The 23780-nt window shown below is 32.2% G+C and overlaps 2 protein-coding genes across 3 annotated transcripts; one reads left to right on the plus strand and one right to left on the minus strand.

Moving 5' to 3' along the window:
- The first annotated feature begins 7108 nt into the window (after nucleotides 1–7108).
- On the plus strand, nucleotides 7109–10897 carry LOC25484388 (heterogeneous nuclear ribonucleoprotein 1). 2 transcript variants are annotated; one of them, XR_005643364.1, is made up of 3 exons: nucleotides 7109–7567; nucleotides 8687–10003; nucleotides 10478–10897. XR_005643364.1 is itself a non-coding variant. In XM_013613194.3 (2 exons), the coding sequence occupies exons 1-2, from the start codon at nucleotides 7346–7348 to the stop codon at nucleotides 9872–9874; spliced, it is 1410 nt and encodes a 469-aa protein (XP_013468648.1). In that variant the 5' UTR covers nucleotides 7109–7345; the 3' UTR covers nucleotides 9875–10227. The 2 variants fall into 2 exon arrangements, 1 of the variants encoding a protein (XP_013468648.1); XM_013613194.3 differs by lacking the exon at nucleotides 10478–10897 and having other exon boundaries at nucleotides 8687–10227.
- Nucleotides 10898–12065: 1168 nt separating this feature from the next.
- LOC25484389 (uncharacterized) lies at nucleotides 12066–20472 on the minus strand. Its single transcript, XM_013613195.3, has 24 exons — nucleotides 20112–20472; nucleotides 18295–18509; nucleotides 17570–17675; nucleotides 17366–17467; nucleotides 17207–17266; nucleotides 16805–16883; nucleotides 16543–16690; nucleotides 16340–16463; nucleotides 16074–16254; nucleotides 15892–15920; nucleotides 15605–15753; nucleotides 15051–15153; nucleotides 14576–14671; nucleotides 14436–14488; nucleotides 14230–14353; nucleotides 14067–14129; nucleotides 13888–13947; nucleotides 13642–13803; nucleotides 13407–13480; nucleotides 13223–13316; nucleotides 12902–13038; nucleotides 12668–12748; nucleotides 12467–12572; nucleotides 12066–12375 (listed from the first exon to the last, which is right to left on the minus strand). Exons 1-24 carry the CDS (start codon nucleotides 20283–20285, stop codon nucleotides 12313–12315), a joined length of 2583 nt encoding a protein of 860 aa, XP_013468649.1. The 5' UTR covers nucleotides 20286–20472; the 3' UTR covers nucleotides 12066–12312.
- Between the last annotated feature and the right edge of the window lie 3308 nt (nucleotides 20473–23780).

Genomic DNA, 23780 nt, shown 5'->3' on the forward strand with positions numbered 1-23780 from the left:
CTTACTATTGTTTTCAAATTGATGAAAGATTAAGGTTTTGATGTGTAGATCTATTTTTGTGTCTTCAACTCGTCAGAATGAGAAAAATAGAATGTGTGAAAAAACTTACGGCAATAAGTTAAAATTCAAATATTCATGGGTAACAATAAATGTTTTTAACCTCTCCAGTTTAACCTCTATACAACAATGTGTTTCAGAATAAATGGAAATCAATTTTAAACGTGTCTTCAAGCAAGGAATTCTCTTTAACCTTATATTTTTCCAAGTGATTCATATGATTTTTCGCATACCACACATCATAGACAAACTTAACTTAACTTTTTCTGTTATTGATGATAATTTTAAATCGAAGTTTATTACCACAATCCACAAAATTATTATCATACCACAATAGTCAAAATTAATTTCGTTAAACCTTTTAGAGTTGGAATAAAGTAAAACTCCCCAAACAATGATTTAAACGATGTCTTGATTTGGACTTCAAGATGTTAAAATGTGAGAATCTATTTTTGAATATAAACTGTATAAAATGCTTAAGAGTTTCTAGTACTTTTCTAAATTTGTGAAAGTCAGACAAATCATTGGATAAATAAATTGAGGAACCCGACTCATTGAACGCAACCTCTGCATGAAGCTTACATGCATTGTTTTCAATAAGATCATGTAAGCACAATGATATGTTAAAGTAGAGCGATTGATTATTGAAATGATGTTTAAAATCTTGGTGATATATATATTACAAATAGTTACTATTATTATGATTATTATTTTTCTTTTAGATATACTGTAATTATTGTTGTTATGACATTTTTATTTGGTTAAAAATATCATGTAACAACAATGTCTAAATATATTTTTTAGAAAGAAAAAGTCAACTAGAATTATTTGTTCAAAGCAACAAACCACAAACCTCCTAAATCCACAAAAATGATCACATTTCTTTAAAATGAAATATAATACAACCTAGCTAAATGTTTTCCATTAAAAATAAGCATTACTCATATTAAAGCACAAGGAGCTAAAATAACACAAAAATCATATGTATTGAGGATATGATAGACAAGTTGAAATCAAAGACAAACTATTGAAAAATCTTTGATTGTAATTTGTTATCAAAGCAAATGAGACCGGATGTTTATAAGCATCCGCTTCCAATGGATTGCAGTTGGAGCTTGCTTATCATATGATCATTGATTTTGTGATAGTTCACATTTATAAATTCCATAAGAGTTAGTAAATACAGAACCGCGATATCTGCCACTTGATTCTTATACTCCAGTTCAACAACTATTTTAAATAATCCTCCTCCAAAACACGCATCAATAATCAAAATTATGGTACATCCCCTATATATTTCTTTGAGTATCTCAATGAGTGCTTGATCATTTACATTACATGAATGTCGTCAGCTGCAGTCATAAAAGTTTTTTTTTTTCTTTTTACAGAAATTGTGATCACTAAAGTAAATAATCAAAGTATTCATAGGTTTAGACAATTCAATTAGTTTTTTATTTTCTCTAAAATTGCAACACATGTAATAACATCCTGTGTATTGTTCAGGTTAATGTCCATCATGAGATGACAATCCTTTTTGAGAAATACAAAATTATTCACCAAACAATCTTTCATCTTAAGGTAATCGTCGTGGGTGTACTTCATTTATTGTTCTCGGTATTAAATTTTACAAAACACTTTTGTTTGTAATTAAAGTTGGTGGTTGAGGAGCATGATATGCTTTTAATTTCTCTCGTCTGACCATTGTACAACTAAATGTTTCAGAACATGTTGTACAATATAAGCCGCCTAAAAAGTGTATGTTTAGATATTCTGTCACCAACAAATTTTTTAAACCTTATATTTTTTTGAAGTAATTTATATTATTCTTGACATACCATGCAACATTGACAAAGTTAATTTTTTTCTTATTGTTGGTGATTTCAAAGCAAATGTAATTAGCTCGATCGAAGATGTTTATTATCCTCTCACAAGAGTGAAAATAAATTTCATTAAATCTTGTAGAGTTTAAACAATTTAAAAACTTTTGCAACAATGTTTTAGCTGATATTTTGAAATGATTAGATTTGGACTTCAAAATGTTAAACTGTAAGAATTGATTGTCAAATACAAACTCTATAAATTGTTTAAGTAAATCTCGTACCTTTCCAAAATCGTGAAAATCAAACAAATCATTAAATAAATAACTTTAGAAACCCGAGTCATTGAACACAACTTTTACTAATAGCTTACATTAATTATTTACGATAAGATTTTATAAGCATAATGATGTGCCAGCCAAAGTAAAGTGATTGTTGTTGAAATGATGCTCAATTTTATTTTTTATTTTTTACCACAAATAATGCTCATAATCATAATAATATATATGTTTGTGTTATAAATAGCTACTATTATTATTGTTATTTTAGAAGGACTATTATTATTATTTTTTGAAAGAAGAAGTATTATTGTTGTTATTATTATTATTGTTGTTGTTCTTGTTCTTGTTATACACCATTTTTATTGAGTTAAAAATAAATATATCATATAACAACATTGTATACATTATATTGTTGTTATATGATATTTTCATTTTGTTAAATAAGTTTTGAATGTCTAAATATGTTGATGCATAGTTGAGAACAATATGATATAATTTAGCAAAATACATCATCAAAACAAGTTTAAAAATAATCAAAACAAATACTTAAATAAATGATAATTAAAAAAAAAATCTAAGTTCTTGGGCATAACTTTATTCATCAATAAATTTATTGGTCGTTGAGAAAACAACACAAAGACCTTAACAAGAAGAACTTACGGACAGAAGGTAGAATTCAAATCTTCATGAGTAGCAAGAAATTAGAAATATTTCGAATCTTACCAATTTAACATAAATATAATCAAATATTTCAAAACATGATTTACAATACAAGTTTAAGAGATTAAGTTTATATGTGTTATCAATTAAAGAATTTTCTTTTACGTTATATTTTTTTTCTAAATAAATCATATGATTATTGGAATATCACACATCATTGACAAAATTAACTTTTTTTTATATTGATGGTAATTTCAGACCAAATGTTATTATATCAAACTACAAAATTATTATTTTACCAGAACATTCAAAATTAATTTCTTCGTGTTTTTTTATTGAATTGGAATTTATGTTGTTTTTTTAATTCAATATTATAGATTTTGTGGTTATGATGTGGTTAGTTAGGTCATGGATTTCAAATAGTATTTGAATTTGACATTGAAATGTTTTTTTATCGAAACATTGAAATTAAAATATTATTGTAGTTTACATATACATAGAAACTTCTGAGAAAATGGCTGTTGAGAAAAATAATATAAGTTAGTTTCATAACTACATCAATAGTAAATTTTACAAAACAATTTTGTTTGTAATAAAAAATTGTGATTGAGAAAATAACATAAACTCCATAAGAGGATTTTACGATCATAAAATAAATTTTAAATCATCGTTAATTATAAGCAAAAAATGCTTTTAATCTCTCCAATTTAGATTGAATACAACCAAGTGTTTCATAACAAGTTGTACTATATGAGCCTATGAGATCATGTTTAGTTGTGTCATTAACTAAGAAATATTCTTTAACCATATACTTTTTGAAGTAATTCATGTGATTTTTTGCATACCAAACATAATGACAAACTTAATTTTTTGTGTTAATTTCAAACCAAATGTTATTAACTCAGTCCACAAGTTTATTATATTACCACAAGAGTCAAAATTAATTTCATTAAACCTCGTAGAGTTCAAATAAAGTAAAAACCTTCTCAATAATGTTATAGTTGATGTCTTGAAGTGGTTAGATTTAGACTTCAACTTATTAAAGTGTGAGGATTGACTGTCATATACACTCTATAAGTGGCTTAAGTATCACTTATACTTATATTAAATTGTGTAAATCAGATAAATCAATGGATTAATATGTTGATGAACCCGACTAGTTGAACACAATCTCTACTTGTAGCTTAAATGAATTGTTTTCAATAAGATATTTCAAGCAAAATAATATGCCAAAACATAGTGATTGCTTAATGAAATAATATTCAAAATCTCAATAATATATATATTATGTGACTGTGATTAGATCACCATTGGTTTTCTTGTCACTTTTAATATTCAAAGCTAATTGCATTCAATTCTTATTCATGTAACAGAGAAGGACTTAAGGGATCTGAACAGACTTTTTATTACTTAAGAGACCAAAGCGATATTAATTTTTTTTAAGGGACCAAAACAACATTTTAGCCTTTTCTTTCCTCCTATTCTTCTTCATCTTCATACATTCATCCATAAACCTAGAAAATAAAAAATCTAAAACCCAAATTAATATTTTAATAAACTCAATCTTCATCTCTTCTTCTCTCAAAATCAAATCTGTTGAATCTCAACTCTATGATTCTCAATCCATCTCCTTATCATATCTAGATAGTTGATCTGATTTTGAGAGTTTTTTTTTTCTTCTCAAAACCACAATGTCCTCCATTCAATCATGTTTTGGTTGATAAGATTGTTCCTCCATAAAAAAAACCAACGCTGGAATTTTGTTAATGGAGAAAATCTCCAAGGTTTCTTCATCCTTCTCTTAATCTGCCCATACCCATTTTATTTCCACCTTTTAGGTTTTTGTTTTTTCATCTTCCTTCATTTTACATTCCCTATTTTATTAACTCCATTATCACTGTGCACTTTGCTTTTTTACCCCTTAAAAAACAATTTTCAATTTTCTGCGTATGATTTCCATTTGGTGATGTACTTTAGGTGATGCATGTTGTAATGCGATTTTTAGGTTAGATAGGTTATGACGATGAAAACTTTTGGATTTTAAGTTAAATAGGTTATGGTGGATCTGATTTTGAGAGAAGAAAAGATAAATATTTAGTTTATTAAAAAAATTAAAGTTTTAGATTTTTGATTTTATGGATGAATGTATATGAAGATGAAGAAGCAGAAGAAGAAGAAGAGGGAAAAAGATGAAGAAATGTAGGAAAAAAAATTAGATGTTGGTGATGCACAGTAAAATACAATAAACCTGTATCATCCAACATCTCCTTTTTAAAACAAAAGATAAAATGCTTAAATTTAAGAAATTTAATAAGGTCTACGATGGGCTACGAATAATGTTGGTCCACCCTAGACATTTGTGGTTAAAGTTAACATAAAAGGACTAATTGACTGATGGATGTAAAGTTAAAGGACCAATATGGACGTTTGAGATGTTATGAGACCAAAATAAAAATAAGAAATTAGTTAGGGGACCAAACAATCAATTTAACCTTAATTATATGAAGACTAAAAGCAAATATTTTTTTTTTCAATATAAAATAAAAATGTAAAAACTCAAATAAAGTTTTAATATCAAACTTTGGAAAATTTATATGAGCTTCATCTAACGACAGATCATTCGAGATTCCGAGTTGAATTTTTGAATAGAACAATTATTTGTCAGAATTTACTTACTTCTCCGCAAAACTTCGGATTACTATGACTCCCTTCCCCTAAAAATTGAAGGGTCGACACAAAAAATCTCATGAAGTAAAAAATAATTAAACCTAATTAAAAAATATAAAAATAAGAAAGTAAAACTTGAAAAATCTAAAAGTTAATTGATCTATAAGTTGTTGTCTTATTTTTTTTGTGAACAAAGTTGTTGTCTTGTTATGTACTCTATTAAACAAAATAGGATATATGCGATTATTGAGTTAAAGATCCAACCAGACACGCTATAATTTTTTATAGAAGTTGTTGTCTTGTTCCGTACTTTCTTAAACAAAATAGGATATACGTGATTAGTGAGTTAAACGTCCAACCTGACACGCGTAAAACGATAAGTTAGAAAGTTTGGCGCGTGATCCTGACTCATCCTTTCACACCTAATTGTCTTGTTCCGTGCTCTATTAAACAAAACAAGACATGTGATTAGTGAGTTACATGTCCAATCTGGCACGCGTAAAACGATAAATTAGAAGGTTTGGTCCGTGATCTTGACTCATCCTTTCACGCCTATCATCACATGGGCAAAATCCAAATTTAATATTAAATTTGGTAAATATTTTTTTTGGCAAAATTATACTTTTAGTCCCTTAACTTAATTACAGGTAACAATTTGGTCCTTATCTTTTTTTCATTTTAATTTGGTCCTTTTTGTCCATTTTCGTATGAATTTTTAAGCTTAAAATTCATGATTTTATTTTCTTATGGTCCTTTAGTCTTCAAATTTATGATCCTCGTTTATGTTTGCATAAGAATATTAGATTTGAAGCTTGAAAATGTATATGAAAATGGACAAAAAGGACCAAATTGAAATGAAAAAAAGATAAAGGACCAAACTGTTACCTGAAATTAAGTTAAGAGACTAAAAATGTAAATTTGCCTTTCTTTTTGTTTACCAATTTTGTAAATATTAATAAGCGTCTTAATGTAGTTTTTTTTAAAGAAGCGCCGTAATGTAGTTAATTACGAAATAAAATATAGCACATAATATTATGCATAGTTAACTGTTTTATATTTTACTATTTAAAATTCTCAATTAATATTTTAAAATACTCATCAACTTTATATTGTAATTGTTTTACACATTCATCCAATTATATTCTATCACATTGCTATTTATAGAAAATTTTACAAATAATATTACACAATAACATTACCTTGAGATATGATTAAATTAGGCATCTCTTTAAAACTTTAACACATATGTTTTCAATTCAAATTCATAATTCAAAAACACTTAAATATTTCTACTAAAAAAACTTAAAAATGCTTCATGTTTCTTTGAGTGATTTCTAATTTGATTCCAAAAATAGAAAGTAACAACGTTAAAATTCTTTCCTTAAAAAAATGTCAAAATTATCGAAAAAGAATTTTATCATTCATAAGTGCTTAATGAATTAACTTACGAGATTAATCTCCGCATATACGCGTTTTATTATTCCGTTAAAATTCAATTAACAAAGATGGAAGCATATTTCCCTCAAAAAAAAATGAAGCATATTCTAATTCTAAAAAAAATGTAAATCAAATCAAATCAAAGAAATCTGAGCCGTTAAATCCTATATATATTTATTCTCTCTCACATACTCTCTCTAGTTTGTTTCTCTCTCTTCCTCTTCTCTCTCATATACACAGCCACAACCCTCGAAACCCTCTTCCTCCTTATTCTTCCTCTTCTTCTTCTTCTTCCTCTCTTCTACCCCCAAATCCTCAACTTCTCTCTCTCTCTCTCTCTGCAACACCATTAAAAACCCAATTTTTATATCTATATATTTGTAGAGAGTGAGAGTGTAAGAGAGAGAGTAAGAGAGAGAAAAAGGAATGGATTCGGATCAAGGAAAGCTTTTCATCGGTGGGATTTCATGGGATACGAATGAGGAGAAGCTGAAGGAGCATTTCAGCAATTATGGTGATGTTTTGAACACTTCTGTTATGAGAGAGAAGAACACTGGTAAACCTAGAGGCTTTGGTTTCGTGGTTTTCTCAGATCCTTCTGTTCTTGATAGGGTTCTTGAAGACAAACATGTTATTGATGGCAGAACGGTCGGTTTTGTTTTTTCTTTCTCATTTTCTTTCAATGTTTTTGTACACCCTTTTACCTATTTTAGGGTTATGTGAATGTATGTGCGTTTTTTTGTTTAAAAATTTGGTCTTTTTTGTTTTAGATTGTTTATTTCTGTTTTGGGTTGTGAATTGAAGGTGGGTTTTGTTTTGTTTAAAGATTAAGGCTTTAATTTTGAGGGGGGTCGGGGGGGGTGTGTTTAGTGGTTTTCATGGTAATTTTTGTGGGTGGGTTTTGTTTTGTTCAATGGTAAAGGCTGTTATTTACTTTGTATAGTGATTTTTTTTTTTTTTTTTTTTAAATTTTTATGAGCTGTTTATCAATGGATTGATTGTTTGTTCTGTTGTCTGGGTTTTATAACATGAGACTAATTAGTTCGTTCATGGTTTGATTTGATTGTCTTAACTTGGTTCTATGTTGTGTTTGTGGACAATGTTTGTTTGGGCTTTAAAGTTGTGCTACTAGCTTTGGTTAACTATCGTTAGTAGATTATTGTGTAACGGAATTGAGCGGTGTGGATGCATATTCCCCTGCTTTTTGTTTGCCGTAAAAACTTTGTTAGTCGTGAAAAGGTTAAATGTTGCATCTTTGGTTGTAGGTACATTATTTTTCCATTGTGGAATAGGTATCTCCTTGGTTTTAGGTACATTAGTGACAGGATTTAAATAGAATGTATCGAATTGTTTCACTTTGGGAGAAGATACATTGGAATATCATAATGTTGTTTCAAAACAATAATACCTTGTTTTCCTGAAACCCTCCTTATTGCATATATAAAGCCGAAAAAATTAAATGAAACAGAAAAAGATTTCGATATGTTGGGAACTTGAAAAGCATTTAATTATATTTTCGCTGTTTGTCTGCTGACGTCCTGGAAGCTGGATCTGTTGTGTCAAATATATTATGTTTTCGTCTTATATGTACTGTTACTTATAAGCTACATATGTTTATGACAGGTGATACTGCTTCTTATAAGCTATATATGTAATTTGAAAATTTATCTGTACTTTTAAATCTGTTGTGACCCAGACCCTGTGTTTGCTTTACTTCCCACTATCGATTATAAGCCTAACTAGCAATGTTGTAATTTTGTTATTCAGGTTGATGCCAAGAGGGCTTTCTCAAGAGAGGACCAACAGATTTCTGTCTCTTCAAGATCTGGAAACTCCAATTCTGGTATGAATTCTGGGAATGGTGGAAATATGAGAACCAAAAAGATATTTGTTGGAGGGTTGCCTCCCACTCTGGCTGAAGAAAAATTCCGTCAGTACTTTGAGGCTTATGGACATGTAACTGATGTCGTAGTTATGTATGACCAGAATACTGGACGACCACGAGGATTTGGGTTTATTACTTTTGATACTGAGGAGGCAGTTGATAGGGTTTTGCACAAGACATTTCATGATTTAAATGGTAAACAAGTAGAGGTAAAGCGTGCACTCCCAAAGGATGCCAATCCTGGTGCAAATAGTCGTATGGGTGGTGCTGGAGGTGGTAGTGGCGGAATGGGTGGTTATCAAGGGTATGGAGCTTCTGGTGGAAACCAAAATGCATATGATGGTCGTTCAGATTCTAGGTATATGCAGCCTCAAAGTGCTGCAGGTGGATTCCCACCTTATGGATCCTCTGCATACAGTGCTGCTGCTGGATATGGGTATGGTTCGGCTAGCAATGGCCTTGGTTATGGTGCAGCATATGGAAGTTATGGTGGTGCCGCTGCTGGTTATGGCGGACCTGCTGCTGCAACATATGGGAACCCAAATGTCCCTAATGCTGCTTATGCTGGTGGTGGCCCAAGGAGTTCATGGCCTGCTCAGGCTCCCTCTGGCTATGGCTCTATGGGTTACGGTAACACTGCTCCTTGGGGTGCTCCAAGTGGTGGTGCTGGATCTGGTGCAGCAACTGCAGGTCAATCTCCCAGTGCAGCGGCTGGATATGGGAATCAAGGTTATGGGTATGGTGGTTATGGTGGCGGGTATGGTGCAAGTGATAATTCTTATGGGAATCCTGGTGTATATGGTGCTGTTGGTGGGCGTACTGGGAGTGCTCCAAATAGTAATGCTAGTGGTCAGGGTGGTAGTGAACTGCAAGGTAGTGGTGGCAGTGGCAGCTATATGGGCAGCGGCTATGGGGACACAAATGGAAATTCTGGCTATGGAAATGCAGCTTGGAGATCTGAACAGGCTCAAGCATCTGGTAATTATGGGACTCCTCAGGGAAATGGGGGGCAAGCTGGTTATGGTGGTGGCTATGGTGCTGCCCAGTCTCGACAAGCCCAACAGCAGTAATTTTGATAGTTAAATCTCTTGCTGGATCTTGAACTTGACTATCCCTGCCTGTTAATCTTACAACATGAGCTTACAATGATTTCTTTCAGCGGCAAAACTCGCGTTCGATCTTCATACACAATGGGACTGGTTGAGTTGCTTGAATCTCAGTAGTTTGCAGTATTTGTTTTCCTAGTTTATAATAAGTAGTATGGTTGAAGAGATACTAGATGATACTTTCTATTTTACTATTTATTTCTGCGTGTAGTTTTAAATTGCGTGTTTATGGTTTTAGTTGATCTGGATTTGGCAGTTCTTGTAGCATTTCAGCTATAGTATTATATTTCACCTTATATGATGGTTTGATGCAGCTATTTGTGTTGTCGTTTTTGTGGTTTATTCTCTTTCCTTTAATAGGAAATCTTATTTTGTAGACACATGCTTTAACTGTTAGTACAGGTAGAAATAAGCTGTTGTAGTCAAGGTATTTTCTGATAGCAGTGGACACTTGGTTTGATCACTTCATAATGGCTAGCGATAATGGTAGCGGTAATGGTAGTGATAGTAAAAACTTTGAGGATGGCATAATCATTTTCCCCCTGTATTTGCACTTGTGTTGTACAGGAGGAGGTGCACGAGTTTTGAAGTGGAGCCAAGTGTCCACTCATGTCATGGCTAAGGAATGAACTTATTCAGTCTATTGTGCATTTGTGGGCCAACACATCATCAAATTTGGAGATTCCTGGCTTTTCAAGTGATAAAATGTCATAGCCTTCAACCTGGTTTGTGGTGGCTGACAGATTTGTGGGGGATGGTTTGCAGCATATTGATTATATCAGTTGGCTGTGACTCATTAAAATTTTGACATGTGTTTTAGATGTCTAGTTGAGTGTTATCTTAGAGTTTGGTTATGTGTTAAAGTTCATGCTTTGGAGAACTGTCAAAACAATTTTACTGTGATAGGATATTTTACTTTTCTTGTTGTCTTCATTCCCAGCATTTGTCTTTCAGTTTCAGCTTCTGTGAAATTGGTTTTGCTATTTATGCTAGTGCCTTTCTGTCCTACCCGTCAAGGGTTTATATTGCCATTTTTTTAATGTAGGAACTGCTTTCATCTTGTTTTATAGATGATAGGCTTTCTTATATTATACTGTGTTACCCTTATTTGTTGCTGCTTGAGTTAGAAATAACTAATTCACCAGTAACTGGTGTCTAGCATGCACCATCAAATAGAAGGTGCATGATATCATTTTTATAATTATAACAAGTTCGATATTTTATTTTAAAAAATAAACAATTTTGTCCCTGTTCTGGTGTTCCTGCACCATCACCATCTACTTAGGGAATCATCTAAATCTTTACCCACAAATTACTAGACAAAAGCAATCACCTTTGCAATCCCACAACCACCTCGTCCATGGTAGCGGATCTGGTGGTGGCTTCTGAATGTGGGTTTTGTTGTATTTGGATTGGGAAGGGGAAGAAGGTTAAGATAATGGTGAGATATTGTGTTTCTTTGACAGTGGTGGGTGTTGATGTCTTCTGGTGGTGGTGGTGGTGGTGAAGATTGACTAAGGCGGACAAGGAGGATGAGAATCTAGCGGAACTTGAAGGTGGCAATGTATGCCCAAAGTTGTATTGTCTCCAGGGTTTTCTTTTTTGAGTTTGTAGCTAGCAGGCCATTGGGATAATATGGCGGTTCATTTCATTGATAGATTAAGAGTGGGAGGAAAATGAGTGATGGTAGTTCAGGAAAATAATGGAATAGGGCCGAGTGTTTTGGGGAAAAAGAATGAAATGGATGCAGCATCACAGAGATGAAAGCTGGTCTTGGCTTTTTAAAGCTGTGTTTGATACTAAATGTGAGTATGTTTGGTCGGGATTCAAACCTTAGTTAGCCACACTGCATGAATCTACTACTTTTAGTCGGTAGAAAGAGTTGTGTTTTATATGATGCAAGTGCCTTGTAGTCATTTTCTTAACGTTAGGTTTTCTTACATTAGATTATAATGGTCACCCTTATGTTATCATTTATTGATGAATGGTGAAAAGAGCTAATGTTCATTCTCTTGATGGGCGTGTATATATATGGCCAACAAAGACGTTGATGTAATACTCAGAAGTTTTCAATCTTGGTGTGTGTTGAGTTCGTTTGGTTTATCTTCCTTCCATTACTAACGGTTAAAAGTTGTAGAATCAAGGACGGGAAGAGTTAATTTTAACAGTAGCAATTTCCTTTTGAAAAAGTATAATTTTTTTTACATGAAAATAAATATCACAAACGTAGTTGTTTGCCACTCGAAAAAAGCACAATTCAGCTCCTCTAATTTTAACCATGTTCAGGCGACAACAACAATGATTTTCTTTAGTTTTTTTTGTTGATAATCACAAGTCACAACAGAGACACTATATAGCATCAACATGTAAGTATTCTGCTAGAATGAGTGTGAGGCTTGTGCTCAGGGCCAGCTTTTGTATGGATCGGTGAATGCAGTAACGTTACCAGGGCGTGAGAAAACCACCTACATGCCACATGAAACATATCACTGTTGAATGAACCATATTGTTAATTAAGTAGTTTGGCCTAGATTTATAATATGGTAAATAATGTACCTGATAATTCCCAAGTGTGCGTGACTTAAAACCTGCACCACAGTAATCAAAATAGTATTCCCATGTTCTGATAAATTTTTCATTAAATCCTAGAGCCAAAATTTCACTGCAACAAAAAAATAAGTTCACACTAATAGTTAGTATAAGTTACTTGAATATAGCATAGAGAAGTACTATGTTTCAATCAAATCAATAATATACCTCTGCCTTTCCAGGAAGTTTTTTCTCCACAATCTTAACGTTTGATAGTAATGAATTCCGAAGTTTTCAACGTGCTCCACGCTGCATTTGCGAATATTCAGTTAAGTAAGGGAGAACAATGAATAGAATTGTTACGGCTACGGTCTTATCCTTGTCTTATCCCTAATGAGTTTTTGAGATTCAACTCACTTAAACTTTTAACTATAAGAAAAAGAATTCGTATATAAATTGTACCATAGTCTGGATGTGGATGCCATGGATGATGTAATCCTACTTAGAGAGGGTAGGCAACCTCCTGGAAAAATATATTCCTTTATAAAATCAGAACTGCGCCTATACTCATCATAACGCTCATCCGGGATTGATATGAACTATAGAACATAAACCATCTTCAATAGTTAGCACAAATTTAAATACCAACAACAATGTATCTGTAGTGACTATTTCATTCACATATAAGCAATTCATGCCTTGCAGAAAGTTTATAATCTAAACATTGCATAAACATCATACCTAACTAAGGTAAAGCAAAAGTTTGACAGTATAAACAGATACCTGAAGAACAAGAAGTCCATCATTTGCCATTACTGATTCACAACAACCAAAGAATTCTTCCATGTATTCATGCCCAACAGCTTCTATCATTTCACTGAAATATGCTCACACAAGTTATGGAATATGTTGGAAATACATGGTATGTATACTTAAGTCTGCAAAATTAAAATGGAATAAAGCTTACCAAGATATAATCCTATCATATTTGTATGTCTTTGGTAATTGCCGGTAGTCACATAGAAGAAATTTGATATTGTCCTGTAACCATGATTTGCTAACATCAAGAACACATAACAAATATTATGGAGGCTTAATTTGAACACATTTTAATTAGATTTTGTGCTAAACTTATGAGAAATATATCTGATTTTATATGATTAAATTCATGAAATAAAAAACTTTAGGTTGTTGATTAATACCTGAAGGCCAGCATCTTTAACTCTTTTTTCTGCAAGCTTGAGTTGCTCCTCTGACAAAGTGATACCAGTGTATTTGCAACCAGTTCTTTTAACAACTTCAATGGCTAAACTTCCCCATCCACATCCAATCTCAAGAATTTCATGTTTCTTCTCTATTCTAGCCTTGATTTTATTTCAGGAAAAGTTATATATTATGCAAAATAGAATCTGATATGTAGCAATATAATCAAGATCAAAGTCACTCACTTTTTCAATCAGAAGAGATATTTTTCTCATTTGTGCTTCTTTCAAGTCTTCATCTTCATCCTATCATATTATTTGGGAAAAATAAATATAAAAATGTTAATCAGCTAATGCAGAAACTGAAGTAGTAGTAGTGTTTACATGATATTTAGGCTCAAGCATCAAATAATTGTTGTTCTTACCTTGAACACTGCACATGAGTATGTCATAGTTTCATCCAAGAAAAGTGCAAAGAGTTCATTACTCTACAAAGACCAAAGAAGAATATCTTGATTTAGTGTCAGAACTATAAAAAATCACAGAAGGAAAAATCAGAAACATGGTCCATAATGTCTTAATTTATACCAGATCATAATGTCTAGAAATGTTCCTTCTAGCCTGTGTGAGAGTATTTTTCCTTGAAACATGGTCCATGAAGAACTTTGCAGATGTCAAACCGGCCGTAAATAAAATTGGTGTCCACCAACCCCTAAAGACACATGAGAATAGTTGGAAATGTTAAACCAATTAATATGCCTTAGTGTAGGCTTCATTTCATCATATAAACTTACCTGCTCTTCAATTTTGGATTGGATGAATTTAAATCTCTGTTGGCTATGAGAACCTACATTAAAAACACCAATGCACATGGAAGTAAAGAGAAAAATCCCAAAGGTACAATACTGCATAAGATTTAGACCAGTATGCTTACCAAGAAAAAATTCAAGAGACCTTCATCTTTATCAACAAATGAAAAGTCCCCATTAATGTATGCATCTGCTAGGCCTAAATCTGCCTGTGTCATGACCTGACAAACATGTACAGATGATTAAGTTTTACATCATTGCCATTTCTAGCTACTCAATTTTAGTGTTTCATGACAGGTAAACATGTCCTGTCTATGAAGCACCAACACAGACACAAACATCAAACACGACATTGACAATGAAACGTAGACATCGGTAATAATTTGAAAAAATCACAGTGATTGAATGTAACTACATGCACCATTGCTTATCTAAAAAAAACGACATGCGTCGATGTCAGACACCAACACATGCCAGACACCAAATACAGTTTCAATCTGAAGTATGAAGGCTACATAGTGTCTTGTCACTTCTATAGCTAGTAGGATATCATTCATTGATCCTAGATTCCCAGTTCTTGCAAAATTTAGAAGTACATACCTTCCAATAAAATTGGGGACTGTGAACTCTCAAAACACTCTTGGGGGAACACTTTTTCCCAGTTCCCTCAAAGGTAAACATTGTTCCTCCTTCCTCCAATAAGCTGTAACACCTCAAGATAAAATGTATCAGTAAAGTCAATAATTTTTAACATGCCTAATTTTTTACATCTCTAATCTTTAAAATGTATCAGTATCAATAACTTAAGCTTTGAAATAATTTTTTTATAGGAAGATCAATATAGAGCATAATATCTGTTAGGAGATTAACTCACAGCTATACAGTTAGAAGTCAACTGGTTTTTACTAGCAAGTTAATAGTTTTTTATTAGAGTTAATTCTGTCACAGCTATACTAGTTTTTTGTCAACTGTGTTTATCTTATATAAACACCAGCCTATGTAATTTCATTCCAAGCAATTCATCAATGAGAATGCTTTTGCCTTTCCAATCATATCAAAGCAAATGATAAATGAAGAATATGTTACAAGACATTTTTGTGTGTGGAAAATTCATATTAAAAGTTTACACACTAGTGCAAGACAAGTGAACTCACGTTAAAGAACCAGTGGTAATAAAGGAACTCAGGAATCTAGTTACAAAGATGCGTGCTCCAAGTTCTTTCCAAGAAGGTACCATGTGTTTAGGGTTGGTCTTAAGGGTACAACAGTCTCCAAGAATTCCATGAGCTGCAGTCATGCCAGCCTGAAAGTTCAGTCTTACACATCAGTTGTTTGTTTTGTTTCATCAGGTTGGTGACATTTTGCAAGGGAACTCTTACTAGAATTATATTTTTAGTAAAATATAAATTTCTTTTTCCATTACAGACTAAGCTTTGATTACCTTTAATCCATCTTCATGAAATCCATAACCTAAAAAGCACAAACATTTACTTAGATCAGATCACATGTATAATTTACCTTTAACCAAATGTGAGATCTCTCCGGTTTGGCTCCATTCGTGACCCAACAATTATGAAAACTTTTGAATTTTGATGTAAATAAAGAGAATAATCAGGAATGTACCTTGGTATGCCCCAGAAAACCAGATTTTTCTTTTCCCTTGAATACGGTCTAGCTCTACTGAAGCTTTGTATGCGGCAACTGATGGGACCGGGTGGCCAGTTGACCACTTAAGCAATGTATTTTCTGGTACATGATCTGGATTTAGAGTTACAAAAAAAGGTTTACCCGCTTCTTCAATATTCTGCAAATAAAATTAGAATCAATAGTAATCACTCACAGTCACAAATGAATCACGATGAATGTATTTTTATAGCAATGTTACCAACCTGAAGAATGTTTAGCCAGTATGTGACACAAACTTTGTTGTTGTTACTTCCAAGAAAATTCCAAGCACTCCATGCTGCTGGGTTTTGCGGCATTAAATTTTTATCACGATGAAGATAAATATCACTGCCAATACAGATCAATCAATAATTATGCATTTGGACTTAGACAACAAAACTCTCTTCATATTAATATGGATTTTTACCTGTATGCATATTGAAAAGCACCAATAATTCTTCTCTCATCATATGTTGCTTCATCTCCTAATAATCTCAAAGCATCAGGTGCATGTACTGACATTATGCATCCATCATACACTTCTTCAGAACCATCTTTGCCGTAAACAACACATCCTGCGAAATTGTTTCAATAGTTGTTACTTAAACAGTATTAAATTTACTTTCCTTTTCTTAAGGGGAAGGAATTAAAAGAGTAACAAGGGTTGAGAACTGAGATTACTTACTCACCTTTTTCAGATGATGAAACAAAATCCACCTCGCAATTAGTTATTATTTGACTACCATTACTCTGAAGCTCTTCTTTAACCTGATTTTTATAACAACAAATAGTTAATGTGGAATGTTTGGTTTATTGCTTAAGCTGCAAGATATATGGTAAAGTTTAAGTGACACTGAAAACCACTCCCTAAGTGATCTAGGACCCATGAAACACTACCACACACATTCACGGCACTGAAAATCTGACACTGACTCGTAAATACCAGTAACAACTAACAATGATAGACGTGATTTCTGAAATAATTATGAGTACGACACCGATACTTGTCAGACACCGGATACGTCTTCAATTTGAAGTATCAGTACGATATAGCTTAGGGTTAAATTTAAGATTTAATCAATAAATAGTACCTTCTTAACATAATTCTGTGAGCGCCATCTGACAGTTAGCCATTGCGGTCTGCCAAAGAGCTGCATAGAGGACCAATTGAATCAATACGCAATATTTAATTTATTTGGATAATAATCAGTATATAAATGTGTAAGAGAGTCAATTATTTGTCCTAGTACCTGAAGTAGGTGGTGATTACGACAGAATGAGAGAACTGAGAAAGCAGAAAAGCTCAAAACTCCTTCAGATGAGCATGACCAAATAGAACCACAAATTGGAATCTACATACAAATGTTTAGTGTCATAAATGTACACTTAACAAAAAAGTTGATATTTACTGAGAAAACAAAAAGGAATAGTTTAATATATATGATTGAACTCACAAGATATGCTTTCTGAAATAATTCTGAATAACCCCTTGACTTGAGGAATTGCCCCAGAGACTCATTGTGATCCATATCTGGGTTATTCTCAAACATATCAATATAACTGCATTGAGAAATGAGAGGAAATGAGGTTCTCAACTAATATATCAGAATTCAGGACATCGAAAAGAAGACCTCTCTCCAATACGTTGTCCAGTAGTATTCTTCTCAATTTTCAACTTTCCATAGTTGAGTTCCAAATTGAAGTATTTTACATAGTTGAGTGCAAATTGAATTATGCATGAAGAAAACACTCAACTTTGAATAATTTTATGGGACACCGTTAGAATAACAAATTCAGTTCTAATGAAAACACATAAATTAACGCACACAAGAACACAAACGATTGATCATGAAGTTTTGCGCGTTGTAACTATTCTCCGACAGTTGAGTGACTGCTATAGTTTCTCAATTATGCAATTCTTAGGGTGTAGAGTACAATGCAGCAAAAACCTCTCTACTACGCTTGAGCATTTGTCCACTTATCAGTGATTATGAGCCATACTCAGCAGATACCAATTGTTTCACAGGATATATTTCTTTTAGAAAGAAAGCACAATCTAATTTGAATATATTACTTGATATTTCTGAGTTCACTAACAGTCAAACACCTACAGAAAAATTGAACTTGTACTATGGATGAGCAAAAGTAAGTGCAGCCGATAAATCGATTATGTACTTGCCTTATAGCATCATCTTTGAATTTGACAATTTCCCTAATCATTTGCCAAAAATAAGGATTCAATGCATTTCTCTTCTGTGCGAATAAGCCGGACAAACTTCTGCTGCCCCATTCGCAGCCACGGCCTTTGTCTAGGCTGACAGAAAATGACATGTCTGATAATTCCATTTCAACTCCAAGACTCTCAAAGAATTCCATCATATTGGGATAGGTCACCTGTTCAATAGTCCATGTTACATTATCAATATTCTCAAAATAACATTGTTTATAAATTTATAATCATTTTTCATAACATAATTGATCCATTTCAAGGTATACAAATGCATTCAATAACTAAAATTTTCAGGATCAAGCCAGGATGGTTTCAAAATGATTGCCATATTGCACACTGTATTGGATATTCTTAAGGCTGCTAGCTTACATAATCTTGTAATGTTTATGATAATTTTTGTACCAAAGTTTTTAAGATAACTATTTTTAATTAATCAAGACTGAAAAAAATGATCCAACTAATTTTATTTTATGTATTATGATGATGATCAAATGGTAAAAATTATAACAAGTAGTTGCTCAAGTGGTTTAATGAACTCCACCAAATGACGAATTGTTTAGAAGAACCTAAATCGATTTCTGGATGGAACAATCATCGGTCAGACTTTACTTACATGATAAGTATTCTATATTCTCTGAGAATTAGTCCAACTGTTATAAGTTGTGGGAATATATTTATGTCTATTCAAGAATTTTTAAAAAGAGTGACGAGACTACATGGAATAAATTTGGCTATTTGCACACAAGTAATTTTCATTCTTTGTTGATTGATATTTCATCATTAAGGTTAGCTAAGATTGTGAGAGCCATCATCTAGTTAACCAAAGGAATGCTACATTTGCATGAATGAACTGTCATGGCAGGACCACTGGTGGAGGGGTCCACATGCCAACTTTTGCTGTGGATTTAAAATTTCTCTGGTTCTTATAAGCACAAAAAATATCTACAAAAATCTAATATATTTAATCCTTGAAAGGATGACTTCATTTATTGTCTTAGAGTGTCTTGCTCTTCTTTTATTAAGAATAATCTAATATACCATTGAAATAAATAAAATTTTAAACAATAAATGAAATTTTGTATAGTTTTCTTAAATAATACCTTAAAAATAGTTGTTGGTATTTGGCACTTGTTTTATCTTATTTGGCACCATATTCCTGTTGTTTTCATTCCAGCCCAAAAAATAGTTTTTTAAAGATGGAAACAGTGACGCTCAAGTTTGAGTGTAAATGCTATAACTAACCATTTATGTTAATAATACCACTAATGAAAACCGATATTTCAATTTTCAATGCATCGATTATACAAATATTCTATAATATATACCAGTATAATATATAACTTATTTGATAATACCACTTTTGAATCCTTAAAGAGTGCTCCAGAGGATTCGTTAGCAAAAACCCATAAAATATTGCTTAATTTATACTTGTCATTAATTTTCTTCTCTGTTCTATGCAAATGTTCTATGCAATTCACAACAAATTCACATTGCATCACAGACAACATAAGCTATTTGAATTCTCAAAAACCAAATCATACAAATGTAGATAATTATACTTTCTTTGAAAGAAAATAAAATCCAAAAAGCTTCACTTTCACTGTTTTGGATAATGTAATGCTTATGTTGAAGCTAAGATTATTTTCACAATTCAATATTGACTTATAAAACAGTTATAACATAACCAAGCAAAATCCTCATGAATTATGAACAATTGAAGCAGAATAAAAAAGTAAAAAAAAAAGTGGTGAATTAGTAGTAATTACCCTATTGAAGACCATGAAACCAAGGTCCAAATCAACACCATCAGCATTAACAGTTTTTGCATGTCCACCCAAGTAATCTTCTTTCTCATACAGAACCACATTGACTCCACCTTTGGCCAAAACATAAGCTGAAACCAAACCACTAATCCCACCACCAACCACTGCAACTCTCATATTTGCCTTATCTTTTTCTCAATGAGAACAAAACAACAAAGGTTCAAATTAACAACTTTCTTTTTGTGCAACAATGTGAATAAAATAAAGAATCCAAAAGTCTTAAATAAAATGGACCCGTTCTTCGTGGAACTTAATCCTCCACAAACAAGTGAGTGAACAAAAGTGGAGACCGTGACAAGTTGTAACAAGAAAAGTACTATAATATATACATATATAGTATATTAGTATTATTTATATTGCTAATACTTAAACTACAAAGACTATTATCATTACGGGGATGCTAATTTTACTAAAAACACCTTTTTATTTCTATTTTAATTAAATTTAAATAAAATGACAGTTTTGTAACTATGTTAAGGAAGATCCTTAAAAAAAGAAACAAAAAAGACAATGACATATTTAAGATACAAAACATGTAATAGACAAACTTTTAAGAAAATAATATTTGGAATCATGAAAGTGGGTGTAAATTAGTGAGGTGAGTGCAAACAATTTGATAAAATTTATAAAAATGAGTATATAATCAAGTGGATGTATGTTGCTAACTTACACCTTAGTGTTTTTAGATGAGTGTAAATTAATCACCCTATGATTAATTAATTAATCCATTAATAGCAATTTGGCATCATTAATATCCTTGAATAACCAAAAACATTGTTCACTTGGTTATATTATACTTATAAGTTATACCCTTCTTAGTTCTTACTAATTATAAGATAAAACAAAACAAATAATAATCCTAATGCGTTCAACAAAAGCAAGGTCACTATCACATGACATGAAAATACATAAGTAATAGTTTATTTTGATAAAAAAAAAAAATACAACCAATAATCGTATAAGTAACTTTAGAAGTGAAATAATAGTGACAAATAGTAAAAATGTAAGTCTTCGAATTATTTTAATAGAGAGATGTCAGTTAGCATTTACCATAGTCATTTATTTCTTATCCGTTTCTGTTTTGTAACAAGTAAGTTATTGAAATAAGTATCCAATGTTATCATACAAATGTGTTACATAGTTCTTGCAGTTTTCACATGAATATTTGACCAACAAAGGGTACTGCTGCAGCTGCCACTACACTCCACAAGGTCCCTGTCCGTGATAAGTAATTAAGGTACATGTTTATAAACTACAACAAATTAACGTGACAAAGATGGACCAGTAGAAAATATGTATTACGTACACAATGGGGAAAATGCGTACTTGGTAGGTAGGTTTGCAATGAACCCTGAAAATTCCAACATAATTCGAAACTTGGCACCACAATGAATTTGTGGAATTTGGTTGATGAATCAAATTAGGTGAATTTGAGCTAACTTAAATCATATATATATATATATATATATATATATATATATATATATATATATATATATATATAAAAGCACATATATAATGGTAAAAAAAGGATACATATACGAAATACTTAAAAAAATAATTTTAATTTATTTATTATTAGTCCTATGATAATTTTTTTAGTAATAGTCCTATGATAAGTTATACTACAAACACATTGAATGTAATGAATATCAATGATAGAAAATAATATTTTTCTTCAAAAAACAACTCATTTAACCATTGATTTAAAAAGTGAGTGTACCGGTACACTCAAATATATTGGATGTACCATAGAATTTGCCTATATATCATACCTTATTTTGTTATAATATTACAATAGTTGTATTGTTATTAAAAAAAAATGTTTAAGCTTAGTTTGCAATTGTGATGGAACTTTTCTGAAAAATATGATATTTCTGAAAAATAAAATAAATGGAATATATTAACCAACAAAGCTCCACATTGACACAAGAAATGCTAGGCCAGGATTTAAAAAGAGTGACATATTTGTACCAAAAAAAAGAAGAAAAAAGAGTTACATACAACAACCAGGTTAGGAAGATCGCTTGGTTTGACTGGGACACTGTTTGTTTACCAAAGGCGGAGTGGGGTTTAAGAGTTAGGAGGCTGCATGAGTTTAACGTAGTGTTGCTTGGGAAGTGGTGTTGGCGTATGTTGGTTGATAAGGAGGGGTTATGATATCGAGTCTTAAAGGCTAGATACAGTGAGGAGGGAGGGTGGTTGCTGGATGGAGGAGAGAACAGGTCCGCTTGGTGGAGGATGATGTGTGGTATTCGTAGTGGAGTATGGATGGGGATGGGGACTTGGTTTGAGGATAATGTCGGTCGGGTGGTTGGTGGAGGAGGTACCACGTATTTTTGGTTAGATAATTGGGTGGGGGGAGCGCCCTTACGCATGCAATTTCCCCGCCTTTTTTATCTGGCTAAAAACAAAGGGGCGACGGTGAGGGAGATGGCGAAGAGAGGGTGGGGAGTTGGCGGCGGAGCTTGGGAGTGGCGGAGGCGTTTGTTGGCGTGGGAAGAGGATTCCGTTGTGGAATGCTCGTCCTTGTTGTGTAATGTTGTTTTGCAGGATTCCACTCTTGACAGGTAGCTTTGGATTCTTGATCCTATTAGCGGTTATACGGTTAAGGGGACTTATCAGTACCTCACGATGTCTGACACACCTACAGAGACTGGCCTTTTCGATGCTGCTTGGTTGAAACATGTTCCGTTAAAAATGTCTTAGAAAGAGCGTTACTTTTTTTTTTTGGTCAGATAGTCTAGTGGCTAGAATTCACCTTATAAGGTGAATAAGTGGGGTGTCTGGGGTTCGAACCCCGGCCCTGCATATAATAATGCATTGTTCTACCAATTTAGCCAAGTAGTTACTTTTTAATATTTAAAAAAATGTAATTTTAATTGTTTCTTCCTTCAATTATACTCTAACTAATTTTTGAAGGACATGCTCTAACTTATTATGTGCATCGCTTATAAATTAATAATTTTCACTTTACGTTTATAATAATAAAAATCAGACATTGATGAATAAAATTAATTTGGTAAAATTGTTGTTTTCTTTCTTTCATTTCTAATGTTTCTCTTTAATTATGTAAAATGAGTAGTATTCACACAATTATTGTTCCATGAAATTCCCTGCTTGTTAATGGTAATTTACGGATTGGAGTGGGGACCAGTGTTTTTTTTAACTTACTACTGTAAAAGAATGGCTTAATTTCTTGAAGTCTGCTTTGAATAAGTTGCCGTACCTTGCACTTTCATGCTTCTATTTTGGTGGCGTTAAGTTTGCAGAAAAGTAGTTTGTGAAGAACGTGATAATTGGGCCTACAAGTATATTTTTCTAGGAAACATGTAAATGGTTGCTTTTCTGACATTAAATGTTTTCTAAAAACACATGAAAAAGATTAAAAATTTCAGCGGTAATTAATTACCGTCAGTTTTTTAGTTATAAGTCAACGATAGTTAACTACAATCGAAGATATTTTTGTATTTTATATGTGTTTCTAGAAAATTTTTGATGTTAGAAAAACAATTTTTAAACATGGATGCAGCTTTGAATTTACCTTCAAGGTTTTCAAACATGTCAATTTCTTATGGCATCATACTCTCTCTTCTCAAACATCTTGATGCA

Source organism: Medicago truncatula, chromosome 1 (assembly GCF_003473485.1).
Source record: "Medicago truncatula cultivar Jemalong A17 chromosome 1, MtrunA17r5.0-ANR, whole genome shotgun sequence".
NCBI classification, from domain to species: Eukaryota; Viridiplantae; Streptophyta; class Magnoliopsida; order Fabales; family Fabaceae; genus Medicago; species Medicago truncatula.

Excerpts from the sequence above, each read along its gene's own strand:
- LOC25484388 (XM_013613194.3), top strand. The coding sequence starts at position 7,346 with ATGGATTCGGATCAAGGAAAGCTTTTCATCGGTGGGATTTCATGGGAT. Across the intron at positions 7,568-8,686 it reads ATGTTATTGATGGCAGAACG|GTTGATGCCAAGAGGGCTTT; the intron begins GTCGGTTTTGTT and ends TTTGTTATTCAG.
- LOC25484389 (XM_013613195.3), bottom strand. The coding sequence starts at position 20,285 with ATGAGAGTTGCAGTGGTTGGTGGTGGGATTAGTGGTTTGGTTTCAGCT. Across the intron at positions 13,804-13,887 it reads TATCTCTTCTGATTGAAAAA|GCTAGAATAGAGAAGAAACA; the intron begins GTGAGTGACTTT and ends AATAAAATCAAG. Across the intron at positions 13,481-13,641 it reads TTAAAGATGCTGGCCTTCAG|GACAATATCAAATTTCTTCT; the intron begins GTATTAATCAAC and ends TCATGGTTACAG.